The sequence below is a fragment of the Lepisma saccharinum genome, chromosome 23 (genome assembly GCF_977018435.1).
Source record: "Lepisma saccharinum chromosome 23, izLepSacc3.1, whole genome shotgun sequence".
Taxonomy (NCBI): Eukaryota; Metazoa; Arthropoda; class Insecta; order Zygentoma; family Lepismatidae; genus Lepisma; species Lepisma saccharinum.
The window spans coordinates 47,807,454-47,827,093 of NC_139251.1; the positions used below are offsets into that span (position 1 = coordinate 47,807,454).

The 19,640-nt window shown below is 37.3% G+C and overlaps 1 protein-coding gene across 1 annotated transcript in view; it reads left to right on the top strand.

Annotated features, from left to right (window-relative positions):
• Positions 1–19,640, top strand: part of LOC145977874 (protein SLC31A2-like) — a 28,843-nt gene that overhangs the window by 799 nt on the left and 8,404 nt on the right. The window contains exons 2-3 of the mRNA XM_083110207.1: positions 6,413–6,494; positions 9,997–10,192. Coding sequence (XP_082966333.1) covers positions 6,413–6,494; positions 9,997–10,192 — 278 coding nt within the window. The remainder of the gene's footprint in view (positions 1–6,412; positions 6,495–9,996; positions 10,193–19,640) is intronic.

Below are 19,640 nucleotides of genomic sequence, written 5' to 3' on the forward strand. Positions count from 1 at the left end.
TGTTATTTTCGTGAGAAAAGCATAATTCCACCCTAAAGAATGTTCGGTAACAGATTCATACATCGGAGACACACTTCTTCAATTTTACATAAGAAACTACTTACGGAAATGAGTTTCTCAAGGTTTACAATGTTCATCGCCATCACCATTGCTCTCATTTGCTTGCCTTACGACAGCCGGATGCTGCGTACGTTTGATGATGTAAGCCCCTGTCAGTGTTTCAATCCCCCCTTTTTTTTACTATGCGTGCCTAATGTAACCAAACCTAACCTAACCTTAACCGAAATGGTTCGTGGGGCTATCTGTCAGTTATCCGTGCATAATGTATAATTTCCACCGGTGACGAACACGATAGTAGGTATTTTTCGGTGCAGAAGGTTGAAACACTGCATACCCACAACATGAGTCAAGATGTGCCCACCATATTGCGTGTTCCAGAAGCGAAGAAAGGAATAAAAAAAATGCACTCAGAATGTGAAAAATTGTGTTTGTTTACGTGTAAAAAGCATAATGGCACCTTGAACTATGTTCCGCAATACACAATGGGTAAGTACGAACCATGCGATACACAAAACATCCGATTTTAATGTGTCTCCGATCTATGAAACTGTTACCGAATGTTCCGCAATGCAGAATACGTAAGTAGGAATCTTAAAATGGACGAAATAAATGAGTTATAGGTGTTTTCACGACATTGAAGTGGTAATAATAATTTTAGCTACCATTATGATATGTACGAAAGTTCAAACCTGCAATACAAAATAGTCTATGTCAAAGCATTAAGAACCCTTTCGTCTGTGTGTTGGATTGTGTAAAAGTTGGTCTACCTATTTAGGTTTAAAATTTCCTTTTTAAATTGGGATGTAAGACATCCAAATGCCCACATAGTACACTGGCATCTGGGCTCACAGTGTTGTCGTCCATATATGTTTGTGATTGTCCTTTCAGCCATTTCATCTTAATCATTGATCCTAATCTTCACGGCTAGCCAAAAGTGCTAGAAAAGCCAGGTACCAATCAATCCTTTTTAAATTGTAAGTACCAACCGATTTTACTGTTGGACATGTTTATTATTCTAGACTAAAAAAGGTGTTGGGAATTATCAAGGGTATGCGGATTTGAATCATCTCAATAGAATTTAAAGAAACTATAAAGATATTGAGTCAATACTGCAGTGAGAAAACACAACGAGTCTGAATTGCATCTTTATAGTTTCTAGTTTTGTTGCCACTCCTACTGGAATTGACGTTCTTTTGGAAACTCAACGAAAAGCTGAAATAGAGCTACACAATGAAAAAGTAAAAGAGAACAGGGAAATATTAAAGAGGTTGATTAACGCCGTCTGCTATTTAGCAAAGCAAGAACTGCCATTCCGAGGCCACGAGGAAAATGTAGCATCTCTAAATAAGGGCAATTACATGGAATTCCTTATTGCAAGTGCTGAGTTTGATCCCTCATTAAAAGAACATTTATTAAATTCTACAGTTTTTCGCGGTACTTCGGCAGGCATTCAAAATGATTTAATAAATTCAGTTTCGGATGTTCTGAGAGATGAAATCTACAATGAAATTCAAAACACAGACTTTGTGGCTATCATGGTCGATGAAACATCAGACATTAGCAAAAAATCTCAGGTATCATCAGTGTTACGTTTTTTCTCGGCCTCACAGAAAAAAGTCATTGAAAGATTTCTTGGATTTCATGACATGAGCGCCGATAAAACTGCAGGAGCTCTTTTTAGTCACGTGACTTAAATAATGGATAAATATAAGTGTGGGGATAAATTAATTGCCCAAACATACGATGGATATTCTGTATTGAGTGGTCATTTGAATGGCCTTCAAAGTAAAGTTTTGGAAAATTATCCGAAAGCTTTTTTTACGCATTGTTATGTTCATGTCATGAACTTGGTGCTACAACAATCGTTAGAATGTAACAAAGAGCTTAAGGTGTTCTTTTGTGGTCTTAAATCTCATTCTCCAAAGAGGTTACACAAACTTTCTGCTTTCATGTCCAGAAAGCTCCCGTCATTAGCTCCTACCAGATGAAATTTTACCTCTAGGCTAGTGTGGACAGTCAATGACAACAGAGAAGCACTGCTTATATTTTTTGAACATGTTAGTGAAAGTGGAGACTTCGATCATTTGACTGCAATGACACCAAGAGAATTTTCTAGCTTCCTGAAGGATTTCGAAAATATATTTTTAAAAAAGGCTTTATCCAACTTGCTTGCCTTTTCAGACGTATTATTCAGTATATTGCAGTCTAAAAATGTTGATATTTTGTATTGCAGTAATAAAATAACTGAATTTCAACAACAGCTGAAAAAGGAAAGTGAGAATTTCGAAACACTATGGAATTCTATAACTGGTGCAGTAGAAGAGGAAGAGATTGTTGAAATGAAAAGGAGGCGACTGAACAACGAATCACAGAAAGACCACTGCCGGAGACTTTACTTTGAAATCATTGATAATATCAGCAACCAGATAACAATTAGATTCGCATCATTTGAAAAATTGCAACATTTTGATTTACTAAATCCCACAAAACGGAGCTACTTGAATAAAAGAGAAAACTTTCCTCACCATCTCGTACATAAATTGTAGGAAATTTATGGCAGTGTTTAATTTAACCAAACTGCAGAAGAATGAACTTTATGTTTGATATGCTTCCACTGAAGGATCAGAGAAAACACCAATTGAGATTGTAAATTATCTACTGGACACGAATCTAGTGGGTGAGTTTACGGAAATATATAAATTAGCACTGTTGATCGCAACAATTCCTTCCACGACGTCATCTGTCGAGATATCGTTCTCATCACTGAAGAGGAACCACACATTCTGCCGATCTACTCAAACTCAGAACTGGATGACGAATTTAAGTCTTATCTCCATCGAGAAAGAATTACTTTCTAAGCTGCGAGAAGGGGATAAATCCAAATTTTGTGAGGCGGTGATCAGCGCATTTCTCTCTAAAGAAAGAAGAATAGAGCTGGAATTCAAGTAACTGTAAGTAATGAGCAGTTGATTTTTCAAAATTTCCTTTTTGGAAGGATAAATGAAGGGTAAGGGGAAAAACAAGAAATGTGCATTTTAGCGATTTTGCAATGAAAGGGTCATTCTTATGTTCACGGTGTTTTTTTAAGGGGTGATAGGTAGGAGTTCCACCAACCCCTCTGGTTGCAAACTCGTGCTTTAAAAATTAATTGTATGGCGAAGTATTGAACATATTAATTTTCTCCTTACCCTTCAAATACATTAATACTTTAAATGAAGTATTTACTTCATTTAAAATAATTTATGTAATTTAATGCTTTCTAAATATTTATAAATTTACACCAAAAAGGTACGGAGAAAATTTGTAATATTGACTCACAGAAATGAGAGGGGGAGGGGTTAACATTCCTTCTTTGCCAACGCCTGAAGTTCAGGGTCAGGAGACGCCACTGGTTGGTAGCATCTTTGGCACGAATTTTGGGGACAGTCTTTACATGGTGGAACCTTATCTTAAAATGGAATGTGCTGAACCTACCTCATCCGTAAGTTCTTGGACGATGACATGATGATCCGGTAACACTTGCATCTCTGAACAACACATTTCTCCATTTTTACAGGAGAAACTACTTATGGAAATGAGTTTCTGTAGGATTCTAAGAGTTTGTGGAGGTATTTTCTGTCATTGTTGAATCTGTTCGACCGGTAATTCATGTATTTTTGAAGAGAAACATATCTGCGACGCAGAATTGCCGTTGCTTTTGTTAGCTTCATCTACGTGGATGATGTAATCTCCTGTCAGTGTTTCCAACCATGCCGTTGTTTCGCCAGAAGATGGTGAAATGAAATATACATTCCTGACGTGAAATTTTAACTATGTTTGCCTAACCTAATTGAACCTAACCTAACCTTGCTGTGAATGGTTTGTGGGGCTATGCGAGAATGGTGTGTGGAGCATTTTTCAGTTATAACCCCAAATTTTAACTGTTTGCCTAACTGAACCTAACCTTACCGTGAATGGTTTGTGGGGATATCCGTGAATGATTTTTGGGACTATGTGTGAATGGTTGGTGGGCATTTTTCGGTTAATGAGGTTGGAAACACTGTGCACCCACTGATCCATGATGCTAGTCAACCTGGCGCATGCCATATTGTGTGTTACGGAAGACAAAGAAGCAAGAACAATAATTACTGTTTATGTAAAAAATGTTACTTATTTTCGTGAAAAAAGCAAAATGACACCTAAAAGAATGTTTCGCAATGCACAATAGGTAAGTACGAATGTAAAAAATGACGAAATCAACGAGTGACATGTGTTGTTCGGAGATGCAAGTGGTAATGATGATCCTGCATGACCAAAGTCCACACTTGGTCAATCATCTTGTCATTTCAGCTTCTTGACGTCCTACTTCAACATGGTTTGCTCTCCGCTGATGTGCGGACTATGTTGGTACCATGCGTTAATTTTTGAGTAGGGAGCATGACAAAATGGCATTCCTTCCATTCCAAATTTTGATGTCCCTCCAAAAAGCTTACAAGGAAAACAAAATACAGATTCTTCCTTGCAGGAATACACTAAGTTGTCAAGTTTGATTATCTGTCTATTACAAAACTTTGTTCAAACAGTGCTTTTGTCAAAAATCTGTGTTTTATCTGTATTAATTCTCTCATATTTGGAAAAATTTTGAAAAAACCTGCAACATAAGTAGCTGTCTTTAACAGGGAATATAGATTTACCGTTTGCAAAACACTGACAATAAATCAATCCACATAAGCAGTGATGGAGGAAGGGGTATTTTCTGGGGGCAGTCACATTTAGTATACACCAAAAAGAAAGAACAGTGGCAGTAGACTGATCGAAAAAGAAGCATCCATCAGTTGTGACAAAGTGGAGCACACTGAAATGCTGGACAAACATATAAGTGTAGAAGAGGATTACATCGGAAATAAATATCATTTCCAGTGTAATAAATACGATCTCTTACTTTGTACATTAAGAGTCCCAGTTTGAAGACTGTTTACAATTTTCACATAGTAACCTATTCTAAATAAAAGCTTCACTTGTAACACATTTTCAGAAATGTTTCTTTCTTTGATGTATTTATTTATGCCATGGTCAAGCTGGATTGATTTAAACCAGGTGATTTTTTTTTTAAAAAAATCACTTTAATTAAATAATTTATAGAATAATATACATAAGGATTTTGTAGATATCAAAATCACTTTTGGTGAAAGTACATTAATCTCATAATCATTTAATGGCATTTATTAGACTCTAATAAAGGAAATAAAATATATGTTCTGATGGGGTGAAGCTTATATGTAAGGAAATGAAATATGTAAAGTGTAAACACACCTAAATTTCTCTTGATTTAAAATTCAATAATTTTCATAGGCAAAAATAGCAAACATTTTGTGTAGAAAAATGTACAAAATCCTAATCATGTAAAAACCATAAATAGTGCCATTATCTGTAAATAAACATGGCAGCTAATATGTTGCAAACAATCATTGAAAATAATTCCAAAATTCAGTAACAAAAATTAAAAAATAATAATTAAGTCACGATTATAGAGCACATACAGAATGTTTTATTTTCACTGGAAGATACATTACTGAAATTATTATAGTTGCATGAAGCCACTCAGTAAACCTTTCCACAGTAGGTTCATATATAGTATCAGAACATAAATATGTATATTTACGTTTAATGTTTATTTGCTTCAATCAAACTGTTCAAATATTTTACAGGTCTGTTTATTAGAAAAAGCCTTTCTATTAAGATACCTGGGTTTATATTAGGGGTGAGCCGATACCGATGCTGATATATCGGTATCGGAAAGTATTGGTTGGAATTCATCTACTAATAGCAGCGAATACTTTTCCAGAATTTTGGTCTTCCATGGGATCCACAAAAATGTCACGCAACACATTCGCTGAGTCTAATTATCCTGGAAATTATGCAAAATTAGAGTTTCCTTTCATTTTGCATCAGTTTTGTACCAAAAATAGTATTTTGTGATTACATAACATATGTTTTAATATCTTTATGTAATTCTTGAATATTATAAAGGAAAAAACTTGGTAAATTAATGCATATAATTGGTTGGAGAAGAATATTTGCACACCAATATTGATTAATATCTTGAACAAATTTTAATTATTGCAATTGTCAAGTATCGGCATCGGTATCTGTGGGAATTGGTAAGAGTATCGGCATCGGTTCAAGCTGGTATCGGCTCAGCTCTAGTTTATATGTATGGTGCCAAAAATCATGCAAGCAATTTCAAGCGTTTTTTTTATAGATAAAAGAAATGTGATTTAAATAAAAAAAATCATTAAAAAATGATTTTTATCCACCCTGGCCTTGGTAATAAATGAGGAATGAATAACATTTCTGTTTCTGTACCTTTTAGATGACGATGAAGGACTTCTTCTGGTTTGGAGCTTCCATTGGGGATTTTATTTTCAAGGGATACAAAGTTACAACAACAACAGGTATATACAGCTGAGACGTAATTAAATTTATTTAGTACGTAAATTTCTGTAGGTCCTGGCAAAATATAATTTAAAAATGTGTTAATTAACAGCTGGGCTGAAAAGTTCATAGGCTGACTCATAGATAGTGTTACTAGAATTAAATCCATGTGATTTTTACTTAGTACTAACCTTCAAAAGATACGTGTATAAATTTCACAGCTGCTGGATAATTAGTTCGTGAGATATAGCATTGTGAGTGAAGCAGCTTTTGGTATTGTGAAAAAATGGATAAAAAAAAAAATTCGTGTGTTAATAAAGCATTGCTTTTTGGCGAAAAAAATACTGTTGAAGCCAAGGCTTGGCTTGATAAACATTATTCGGACTCTGCACCAGGAAAATCAACCGTTGAGAAGTGGTTTGCTAAATTTAAACGAGGCGAAATGAGCATCGAAGACGATGCACGCAGTGGATGCCCCAAAGAGGCTGTTACCGACGAAAACATCAAAAAAGTCCACAAAATAATTTTAAATGATCGTAAAGTGAAGTTGATCGAGATAGCTGAGACTTTAAAAATATCAAAGGAACGTGTTGGACATATTGTGCATGAATATTTGAACATGCGAAAGCAGTGTGCAAAATGGGTGCCGCGCGTGCTCACAATCGATCAATGCACCGTGTCACAAATCAATGAAAACGATGGCAAAATTATATGAATTAGACTACGAATTGCTTCCCCATCCACCATATTCTCCAGATCTGGCCCTCAGTGACTTTTTCCTGTTTGCAGACCTTAAAAGAATGCTCGCTGGAAAGAAATTTAGCACTGATGAAGAGGTAATCGCCGAAACTGAGGCCTATTTTGAGGCTAAAGAGAAATCGTACTATAAAAATGGCATCGAAAAATTGTATGACCTCTATAATCATTGTATCGCCCTCAAAGGCAACTATATTGAATAATAAAATCGAATTTTGTCAAAAAAATATTTTTTACTATGTTAGCCTACGAACTTTTCAGCCCAACTGTTAAACCTTATTTGTATGTGATGCATTTATACATATAATTTTCATAAAATACAGTTGATTTGTAATCAAGCTACGATAATGTCACGGAAGCGACACTTTTCTGTTAACAATTGTAACTTTACCTTCTTTTCTACACAACCTTCATACATTCTGAATTCTCTTCACATGCATTATTACTAGGGAACGGAACTGTAGGTAAATAAATGTTTTTTCTGCGATAAGATAGAGACCCTCTTTTTTGCCAAAATTCTGATCATAGCCTTATATGTCAACACAGCAAATTTTATTTTACATAAAAACACATATTTTTCCAGTTTTCCGTATGTAAATACATATTTTGCGAATTTTCATTTTAAATACATAAAATCGCTCATTGACTTCAGCTACCTCGAAATCCTCGAAGGAAAAAATGTTTATTCTCCCCACCTCTTTCATATTGAGAGTGTTAGGTTTGTTTTGTCTTTGAACACGCTCGCTGCAGACTTCTGGCGCCTCGCCTACGATCCTATTTGGGGGGAAATATTACCCTCACTGGATCTAACGCACGAGTGCTAATGTCTAAATGTACAGAATTTTTTGGGAAAATCCAAGGTTTTGGAAGGTGAAGTAGAGGAAGAGGAAGCTTTGGAAAACTTCAGCGTTAGTGGCATTTCGTGCTTCAAATATGCAAGAATTGTTTCTTGTGACGTGGAGCAATCTTGTGGTAGTTAAGCCAAGGCCCTTCAAGGGCTGTAGCGCTGTGGGTTTAGTTTTAGCTCACTAAGAGGTAACCATTTAGAAACTGATTTCAGGTGTTAAAAATGCATGTAATATTTTGTTTTTGTTACCAAATGTTTTCTATTTTTGTCACATATTTTCCTGTTTTTATCACATATTTTCAACATTTATGACACATAAAAAGAAATATTTCTGAGTTTTTTAGCACATGAAGTTCCGTTCCCTAATTATTACACTACACTTATATCATGCCAGAATGTTTAACCATTTTTATACTTATTGTAATATATATTTGTAACCCGGGGCCATCCAGGACTGCCTAACAGCCCCACTTATACTTGATTCTGCAAAATGTAAGCACAAGACATCTGTTGAATCGAGGCAACTTGTAAAATTTAAACAATAAAGAAAAAGAAGAAAAACAGTGGAACTGACATTCATATACAAATTTTGATATGAGGAAACAAAGAAGAACTCATTGAAAAGTAAAGATTCTTGGTTTGCATTTTCATATTTAAGAATATTTCAGTTATGTCTTAATGTCTGAAGAACATCTTTAAACACTACTTTTGGAAGCAGAAAATTCCAGTCGTTTCTTACCAGAATATATCTCAGTCAAGTGTTATTTTGACTTTGTTGTATTAATAAAATGCTTTTAATGGCACCCTAGACTTCAACCCCACTAGCCTAACCCATGCTATGGATCTGATGGTGGTAGAACTCGAGTACTGAATAATTGGTAAGCTGTACGTTTCCAAAGTAATGTTCTTATTCCTAAAGTAGTTATTCCGGCACCCATGGCAGGATGGTTAGCACATCGTTCCGTATTCGAATCCTGGCCTGAGCATGGATGTTTGTGAGTGTCCGTTCATCAATTACATCATATCATCACTCATCCCAAATTAGCCAAAAGTGGCACAAAGGCGAAGTAAAATCAATGTATTTATCAATCATAAAGTAGTTAACATTTACAGTGCTGACCTCTAAGTCGCTTTCCATCCCAAGAATGCTGACCATTTTCACTACTTTTTTAAAAAACCATATCTCAAAAACTAAAAATGTATGATACACTGTTCAAAAGTTTGATTCTTCCTCTTTATTTTGATATATGGTATGTTACATTATAACCACATGGCTACCTTGGACGTTTCATCATAAATTATATAAAATGTACTAAAAATAAAAAGTTGACAAGATATATGACATGCAGTGGCGGCGATTGGGTCCCAAACCTGGGGGGGGGGGGGGGGGGCAAGGTGCCAAAACTAGGGGGCAAAGACAGTATATTTCCCTTTGTAGATAAGATTTAGCATAGTGTGGGGGCAAAAGTGGCAAAAATTTGGGGGTCAACTGCCCCCCTGGCCACCCCTAATCACCGGCACTGTGGAAAAGGGAAGCAAGCATATCGCTATCAGACAACGATGCGAACAGAACCGTTATGAGCATTTGCCCACCATCTAGTGGCAGTATGAGGAAGTACGATGTCCAAACATTACTCAGCATTGCTAACTCTGTAAATGTACGGCAAATGACCGTTGAAATAAATTTTGAATTCAACTCCATATATATACGTGATCCGCACACTAGAGAAGTTCGGGAACTCCGTATATATACGTGATTAGCACTCTAAGTGTTAAAGATTTGAATTCAGGTGCCATTCAAATGTGGTAAAACAAAAGCCAATCTTGTCATTATTAATGTTCCCAGTGATGTTGAAAAGGTTTATTATTATTAATTTTCCATTCTAGCGTAGATTTGATTCCACTTTTTCCCCTCGCAGGATTGGTAACAACGTGCTTGGGAATCGTGTCCCTTGCAATACTCTTTGAAAGCATCAAAGTGCGACGTGTTTTTGTAAACAAGAATATTTGGAAACCACAAATTCGTTTACAGACAAATGATGGCGAGGAAACCGGGGTTGGAGAAGATGCGGAAAGTACATCACTTTTGAAACCTTCGTCATTGAGGCAACACAGGTAATTATTGTAACAATTTCTTTGAAACTGGCAAGTATTAGATGTTTCAAATAAAATAAAAATGAAATCGTCAGTTGTTTTTTTTTTCAAATATGAAAATGTTACATTTATGTAGATGTTTCAGCAAAAAATGTGGGCTCGACCAGGATTCGAACCCAGGTCTGGCATACCGTGCCATTTCTCTCCACTGAGCTATCAAGTCTGGTATCGTCTGATTTTTCTGTTTTACCTGTGTGGAATTTTCTTCTAGTTCTACCTCAGCATGATCTATTGCCTTTGAAACACTGTAGACTTAGATGTTGCCTGGTTCAGTACAGTTCAATATCCTTTTGACCAATCACATTGAGTGCATGATTCGTGATTTAAGTGAATGAGGTTCAACTTTCAGCATTCTATATATAGTTTCATCTATTGCATCTACTTTTGATTCAACTTTGTTGTTGCAATTAAAGAAGATAGACAAATAACATTAAATAACAAATGCACAAACAGTGCCACATGTCATCAATTAGCTTTTTAAAATTTAATATTAATTTTGAAAAAGAGAAAAAACAACTTTCAAATTTCTACCAAAAACACCTTATTGGCAGGAGAGCAATGTAGATAGAAGCTAAAGATACTGTAGCTATTTTTTATAAAGTACTTAACTCCTACATAAGTTTCAGTTTTTTGGTTACAGTTCACTACATTCACTGATTAGGCAAATTGGGGCTGGAGCTACAGTTTAATATGGAATCCGAACCACTTTATGCCTCCATCTAGTATTGAACCTGAAACTCTGATTTCAAGGTGTTGACTGGGAGGTCCTTTTCAATAGGCTGGAAAATTGAAAAAGTCTATCGAACAAAATTTACCAGTTGTTATTAAAAAAATCTTATTAACCTTCAGTATTATCTATTATTTGTGCAGTAGCATGAAGGTGAAACATTAAATTAATTTATCATGATTAAATCATGAAGACTTAGGTGGGCAGGCCATGTGGCACGAATGGGAGAGGAAAGAAGAGTTTACATGATTCTTGTTGGGAAACCTGATGGTAAGAGACCTGTAGGAAGGCCAAGACGAAGATGGAGGGATAACGTTGAGATGGATCTAAAGGAAATTGGTAGGGATGGAAAAGAGTATATAGATCTTGCTCAGTATAGGGACAGATGGAAGGCCTTTGTTGCTGCAGCCATGAACCTTCGGGTTTGAGAAGGCTAGAGAGTTAGTTGATGTGAAAATGAAGCCATAGCAGTAGTGTAATTTTAAAAATTCCTGCTCATCTTCAGCCTCCCCCCCCCCCAGTGGTACTTGAAGATGGCTGTCTTTAGCTGCTCACAGTTGGCGTGACAGTCTTTTACAATGTGCTATAAATAACATTTCATATTATACAGTGTGTGTCAAAGGTCCTGCAAGATTCTAAGAACCTATAACTTTTAAAGTACCGTAAAGTGGGGTGACTTTGGACAGTTTTTGGTTGTTTTGTACAGTAATATTCACAATTATACTTGTATCTGCACAAAATGTAATAATTATATGTATCAGAGTTTTATAAACAATCACGAAGTATTAAAACTATATTACACACAAAAATACATTTTTATTTTGTCTGAAGTCTCCTCTCAATGTGGGGTGGTTTCAGGCACATTGTGTTTTTTATATAGTCGGATGTATGCTGCATGTATGAGCTGTCTTTGGATCTATATTATGATGATTTTTTTTTAAATAAACAATGTTTTAAACAGTGTATTTTTACATGAACTACACTTTTTTACATCATAACACACACTGTAGTACTTAAATTTACATCAATGTTTACATAAAATTATTCAAACAGAAAAAGTACAACTATTACAATTGGATATCGTTTTAATTTACTTTTTCACATACTGAGCACATTTATACTGCTTCTTAGGAAATTTGGCACACTTGCCATGTGCCCATCTCTTGCAACTATGACATTGGACCCAATCTTCTTGCTTGTTGACCACAGTCTTCCACAATGAAGGCACTTGGTGTCATCAGAATCACTGGTTTCAGACGATTCCTCTGCTGACGACAATTCTCTAGTGTCTGGATTCTTTGAATCTTGTTGTGATGAAGACTGGAAGCTACACATAACACCTTTCCCGGGTTCGATATTGATACGTTTTCCTCGTCTCTGGGATTCTGGGGCCTTGTCACTTCGAACATCTCGAAGCATTTCGACAAATATATCAGTCCAGTGTTAGTCATTCTCATTTTCTGTGGGACCGTGATTTAAATCTGGAACCCTCTTTAAAACTTGCTGTCGATCAAATGGGAAAATGGGGGTGTAAAGGATGCTCCTTCCACTTAGTGCACCCAATAGTCAACCTTAGTGCACCCAATAGTCAACCTCACTTCCACGTAGTACACCCTGGACTGCAGACTAACGAGGCTCTGGCGACTGTCCCCATGGCCAGTATAATTCTGTGTCATCCTGTGTTTTGTCCTTATTTGTACTGAGCGCCCCTTTTAGCTTCAGCTTTTAACCAAGGTAAGGAAATTTTAGTTTTCAGACACATTTTTATTTTTGTTATGATAAGGGGCTGGACCCAGTATAGTGTAACAGGTGCAAAATAACCTCAGCGCTGACACACCCAAAAAAATTTAATTCAAATTCAAATGCCAGCTGCGGAAAAACCAGACCGTACATTCCGTCTCTTTTACCCTAACTCCTTAAGGGCGTCAAGGAAGAGAATATTTCCACTGCATTCGGCATACCAAAGACATATAAAGAGGGGGTACCACTTAGACCCATTATCCCAATGTACGAACACCCAGGCTACGGTTTAGTCAAAGAGTTGATTAAGAGAATGGGGAAAATTAATGTAGACACCCAATTCAGTGTTAAAAACTCCCTTAGGGTAAAAGAGTATATTGAAAAATTAGTTATTGGGGAAATGGACACAATCAGTAGCTTTGACGTAATTAATCTGTATCCCAGTGTACCCCGGAAAAAGCTGGGGACTGCTTCCAAAGGTGGTTGTTAGATAACGGCGTTGAAATTTTGGTGGCGTGGGAATATGTAAGATGGTTTTTCCTAGTAACAGGGTATAATTACTTTTATGTAAATGACAATATCTTCTGACAGAAAGAAGGGTTGGCCATGGGCAACCCTATCAATATCTTTATGCACTATGTCAAAAAAAGAGCTTTAGAACGAGTAGGGGAAGGGTTGAAATATTATGGGAGGTATGTCGATGACATCCTCATAATCGGGGACGATTATGAACTTGACAAGGTTTTTACCGAATTAGGAAAACAAGATGTCAGAATCGGCTTCACCAGGGATAACCTAGTTGACGGGAGGATCAACTTTTTGGACCTGTGCCTTACCAAAACTGGTAAAGGGATTATAACGGGGGTTTTTCATTAACCGTTGGCAGGCAACTTGTACCTCCACAAGAAATCCGAACACTCCAATGGGATAAAGTCAAATGTTTACCTTAATTTTTCATCAGTGAGAGGATATGGTGTAAAATGTGGCATGAAAGCACCTCAAAGCATCGAAAAGCATTTCACAGGATATAAAAAAGGGGGAGGGGATAGGCATGATAACCCAGAAGGGCAAAATGGAGTTTATAAGATTGGATGCGAATACGTGGGACAGACGGGGAGAAGTATGCGCGTCAGGTGGGGTGAACATGACAAGGATATAAAGGAGGGTATACCCAAAACAGGACTATCAGAGCACATATTAGTTAGTGGACATAAGATCGCAACAAGGGAAGTTCTCACGAAAGTGAACAATAAATTGGATAGGAATGTTTATGAAACAGTCTGTATATACACAGATAATTGGAATAAACTTAACAGAGATGACTGCAATTTGGAAGACGGATGGATTGCATTTTTCAAAAAATGGGATAAAGCTGTAAATAATAACGCCAAGATGGGTTTCCATGTTACATCCGAGGTCAAAAGGGCCACCGTGGTGGAAATTGAGTTCACCTTGGACTGGTGACACACCAGTTTCAAGAGGGGAAAACTACGGAGGGGAAGGTAGCTTCCTTCTCCGTGTTGAGCATACGCTGGACAATCGCTTCTCCCAAGCACTGGCCAGGTGGCTTCTGACAGCCGCGTAGGATGTTTCTTTTAAGTGTTTTTAGAATAAGAAACGCGCGGTTTTAGATTTGAGTTTTATTAGTGTGAACGTTACAGCTACAATGTTTATTTTTTCCATAAGTGTTTTTTACCAAAACATTTTACCTGTATCCTCAACTAACACTTTTTTAATGTGACACCATGTCAGGTGTCTAGGAATACGCATTAACCTGAAGAAGGAGGCAGTCTTGACCTCTGAAATGTTGTTTTGGTCGACATTTCGTACTCACACTCATAAGTAATTGATCTTTGTAACATTTCTCTTAATTAGCTGTGAGTAATATACACATCACAATATGTTTTTCATGATGACATCCCATGCCCCTTTTAAAGGTCTTAAAAAAGCAATGTCAAGGGGTTGGCACAGGTGGGTTGCATTCGGTGGAAGTAGTATGAACTTCACTTCCAATGCACTTCTGGATGACATCATGGGAGACGTGACTGGACAAATTATCTCCAATGAGAACTTTTGAACCATTTAGACAGTTTAAATAAGGTACACACAACTTGAAGAACCAGTCCTCAAACACTGTCATATCAAACCATCCTGACCATCGGGCTCCCTCAGGACCATTTTCTATCCATGTCGGGTGCACATAAGTTGCCTTACACGCCACGTAAGGCGGTAAAAGAAACCCATCGGCGGCTGCTGCTATCATGACAGATGTGCTAGCTTTTGATGTATCTCTTATAACTTCTGGATGTTTGCAGCCTCTCTTTACGATCACCTTTGATTTCCCCGGATCATCTGAAAAGTTTGTTTTGTCGTAGTTGATTATATTGGTTGCTGGAACACCCTGTATTGACTCTTCAAGATTATCAAAATACTTGTTGAGTGCGCCATGATCTACAGCTGCGTGGAACCGTTTTATATTTTCCCCAAAGCTGTTTGTAAGCTCCACGTGGTGAGAAAGAAATAGTCTGCACCATTCGCTACCAGGGCAATTGTTTTTGAAACGTTTTTCTATCCTGCCACGTCTGTTCAGGTACCCCTGTACAATAAGCTTAACATCAGCAATTCAAAATGGAAAGCCCCATTCAGTGCAATTAAGGTCATCTACTAACTTTTCTTCTTCTCCCTCTGTCAAACACCTTTGTCCTCCATGAGAGCCTACATGTTTCTTATTTAATTTGTCAGAGAGCATTCTTTTTGGTACCTGGTACACATTTGATGCCTGGCGAATGCTGATCCTTTGTGATGAAACAGCACGGAGGGCCTTTTCTAAGTTTTCGTTGGTATAGTTTTGGTAGAAACGGCCTCCTAACTTCTTTTTATATGTCTTTGGCATGTCCGAAGTCACCTCACAATACACTGAAATTCATTACAAATGGACCTAAAATAGAAACAATACGCAGTTAATAATCCCACAAAGTATGCTTCAAGTAATGATATAAATTAAGATAGTATTTCGTTACTCATAAGGTGCTAATGTCAAACACGCATGTCTGCACAATGAGGTTTTACAGGAGCCAATGCAAAATTGACAAGCCAACTGGCTACAGTAATGTGTTATTTCTCTGCTGATCACAAGATATTTGACCTTGAACCAATTATATCACAATTGTAAGACTGTTAGCTCAGATTATTTCCCATTGTTGCATTTTGGTTGGGGCCTACGTCTGACCCTCAACAATGGAATATTTTGCGCATGCACGTGTCCGAAGTCACCTCGTATGTCCGAAGTCACCTTGTATGTCCAAAGTCACCTTGTATGTCCGAAGTCACCCCATTTTACGGTAATGAGTTTATTACAACGAAATATTGTTTGTTACACAGAGGAAAGTTTAAAATTAATGTTTGGTTTGGTTCATCTCCAGCTGGGCACCATTCATGTCCAAACACTCTTGCAATCTTCGTTTCAACCAAGAATTGCATTCTGACGGTGCTTGTCTGGAATGTTGTGAATCACATCACATATCTTGAACTTCAAGTCATCAAGATCTGTCGGTTTCTGTTCATACAATTGGGTCTTGACACATCCCCACAGCCAGTAATCGCAAGGTGTGTGTCCTCTGCAGCTAATCCATCTACCCCCCCCCCCCCAAATTGACCATCAAGAAACTCACTAACATCAAGGGCAAATGGTGGGGGGCATCATCTTGCTGGAAGTTATAATCCTCTACGTCTCTTGTTTCCCCTTTTATACTACAGAAGTGAGACGAGGATTGATTGTCTTATCGGCGCAGTGGAACGTAATGATCATATATTAGGTACTTAAATTATACAATTTAAACTTAATATTCTTTAACACATATTCTTTATTACAAATAATATTATTACTTATACTTTCCAAATTTAGTTAACTCAACAGTAATTTCTATGGATTAACGCCCAGTTAAAATAGTACAGTTCGTCCCATTTCATTGTTACCAGTCAGTCAGTAACGGATACACGAGTCTGAGCCAACCGCAGCCCCGCCCAAAACCCCCACAGCCAACATGACCCGGAGCAATCCACCTAAAAAAATTAAAACAAAGACAAATTCCTTTTCTTGCACTTTTAAGAACTCAAAATAACTCTATTATCTTTAGGTAAATTACACCCGGCCATGCAGGCCCCAAAAGGTTGATAGACGGTAATGCAGTATACTCAGCCTGTCCAGCCTGTGTCCAGTTCGTCCAAAGTCTCTCCCAGTCGGCAAGGATCTGCCACGCTAGACTTCTCGCTCGCCCAGCGCAGAAGCCCAGCCAATGACACAACCTTCCTGAGTCACCTGTCTATTGAGTCTCAATACGTCATTCATGAGTAATATTACACTATGGGCTTACAAAACAACCTCTCCCCCAAAAATACAATTTTCTAGCATATAGTGTACTCCTAGTTACACACATCTTTTCAGACTTCACATTTCAAACATACTCTTCATACACAACCAAGATTCAAGCTTTAGAGCAAGGTTTCGTAATAGTTATAGGGGTTTGCGCATGTCATCCCTCCAACTCCATCGCATAACTGTTGTTCAGTATCCTCTAATGCAAACTGTCCAAAAGATGCACCAGAAACATCAGAAGATCTGGATTCGAGTCCATGCCTTCTCTCTTGTGGCCTCCATGAAGTCCTAGACTGGCTCCGAAAGGAGTTCTCACCATTGTTTACATTTCTGACGAAGTTTTCCTGGTTCGCACCTGCTGTCTGCTGGAAAGCTACATGTTGACCTTGGTCAGTTCTCGTGCGCTGATAAGACCAAGCTCCGACACCTTAGCCCGTGCTGGCTGAACCCTGGGCAGGAGAACGTACAGGAAATGAAGGACGATCTTGTCTTTGTTTTTGACCTATATTCTGTAAAACCCGAAAATTTTTGCATAAGCTTTCAGATGTCCATTTAATAGGGATTTTCTCATCACTTCCGGAAAAACCAACAATTTGTTCTAAATAGTTAATCACCATGTGGCACTGTTTCTGAAATCTCACACCAAGCACTAAGTCTAGAGGCATGTTTTAACAAACATGAAAAGTTATGGTCCACGATAAATTTCCAAGACCGACATTTAACATAACTCCTTTATTAATATTCATAAGGTTGTTGTTACCAACTATCACTTGCATATCAAGATCCCATTCTCCAACAGTTCCCCTAGTCTTTATTCGTTCTAAGAGACTTTCACTAATTAAACTATATGTTGACGCAGAATCTAAACATGCCAATAAATTCAGATTATTGATTTTACACTCAACAAACACAGCAGTCACATTAGTTTCACCACCTTGTCTGGGTCCTATGTCACTACATGATCCTTGCAAAGCAAATTGAGCAACTCTCACCTGCATCGGACACCATCGCTCAAAATGATCACTTGCTGAACATTTACGACAATATTTGGGCGTATATTCTTTGAATGCATGACCTTTAGCCTTGAATTGTCGTTCCATATTATGCAATCCCCAAAAATCCTTGGACAAATAAGAAAGTTTGTCTAAAACTTTCAATTCGTTCTGCAATTCATTTAAAGTATTAGGTATCCCCTTTAGATACAATTTTTGGGAATACTGAGGTTTAAGTCTATCCACAAGATAACTCACAAATGTACGTTCATCAATATCATACTGCAAAATCTTAGCAGCTCGAACTCTACTTTCTAAATACTCTAATGGAGTTTCATTGTCTCTTTGATTACCCATTACATACTTATTACATAAATACTGCCTCCCAATAGAAGTTGCATACTTATTTAAGATCATTTGAACTACATCATTCCAAGGGATATTTTCAATTATACATTTCATCCATAATTTACCCATTTCAGTATTTAATTTTGGTAAAACTGCGAGCATAATCTCGTGAGAAGGAAACATTTTTCTGTCTTTAATACCCTGCAATACATACAGAAATCTATACAGGCTTTCAGCATTAATTTCCTTAACTATAGGTACAGTAGCTATTAATTGAGTCAAATTTTCTTTGGCCATATCCATATTTAACTTTCTCAAATCGGACCTATTATATAATACTCGTTCGTCTTCATCAGACGACGACGAACTTTCCATAGGCTTACTTGGGCGTTTATTCACCCACCGAGGTTTACAAGGTACCTTTACGTACGTTTCTACATCTTCCCCCTCCCTTTGTCGTCCTTGGGCATTTTCAGGAGTGTGTTGAAAGGGTCCAACAAATTCATTTAACAACTGTGAAGCAGAATGTTCTCTACGAGTTGATGAAAGTGGGGGAAAAGGCGGAACAAAATTCCTCCCATCCACTGTTCCCGTAATATCTACTGTATAATAATTCCGAGAGGTAGCCATATTACCGCACCATTTTACAGTCTAACCAACCTAGAAATATTGATATATTGATAGCCAATTGTACACAAGTACCAGAGACAGAACCAGCATGTAACCATGCTCTGCTCTTATAATCCTCTACGTCTCTTGTTTCCCCCTTTAATACTACAGAAGTGAGACGAGGATTGTCTTATTGGCGCAGTGGAATGTAATGATCATATATTAGGTACTTAAATTATACAATTTAAACTTAATATTCTTTAACACATATTCTTTATTACAAATAATATTATTACTTATACTTTCCAAATTTAGTTAACTCAACAGTAATTTCTATGGATTAATGCCCAGTTAAATTAGTACAGTTCGTCCCATTTGATTGTTACCAGTCAGTTAGTAACGGATACACGAGTCTGAGCCAACCGCAGCCCTGCCCAAAACCCCCACAGCCAACATGACCCGGAGCAATCTACCTAAAAAAATTAAAACAAAGACAAATTCCTTTTCTTGCACTTTTAAGAACTCAAAATAACTCTATTATCTTTAGGTAAATTACACCCGGCCATGCAGGCCCCAAAAGGTTGATAGACGGTAATGCAGTATACTCAGCCTGTCCAG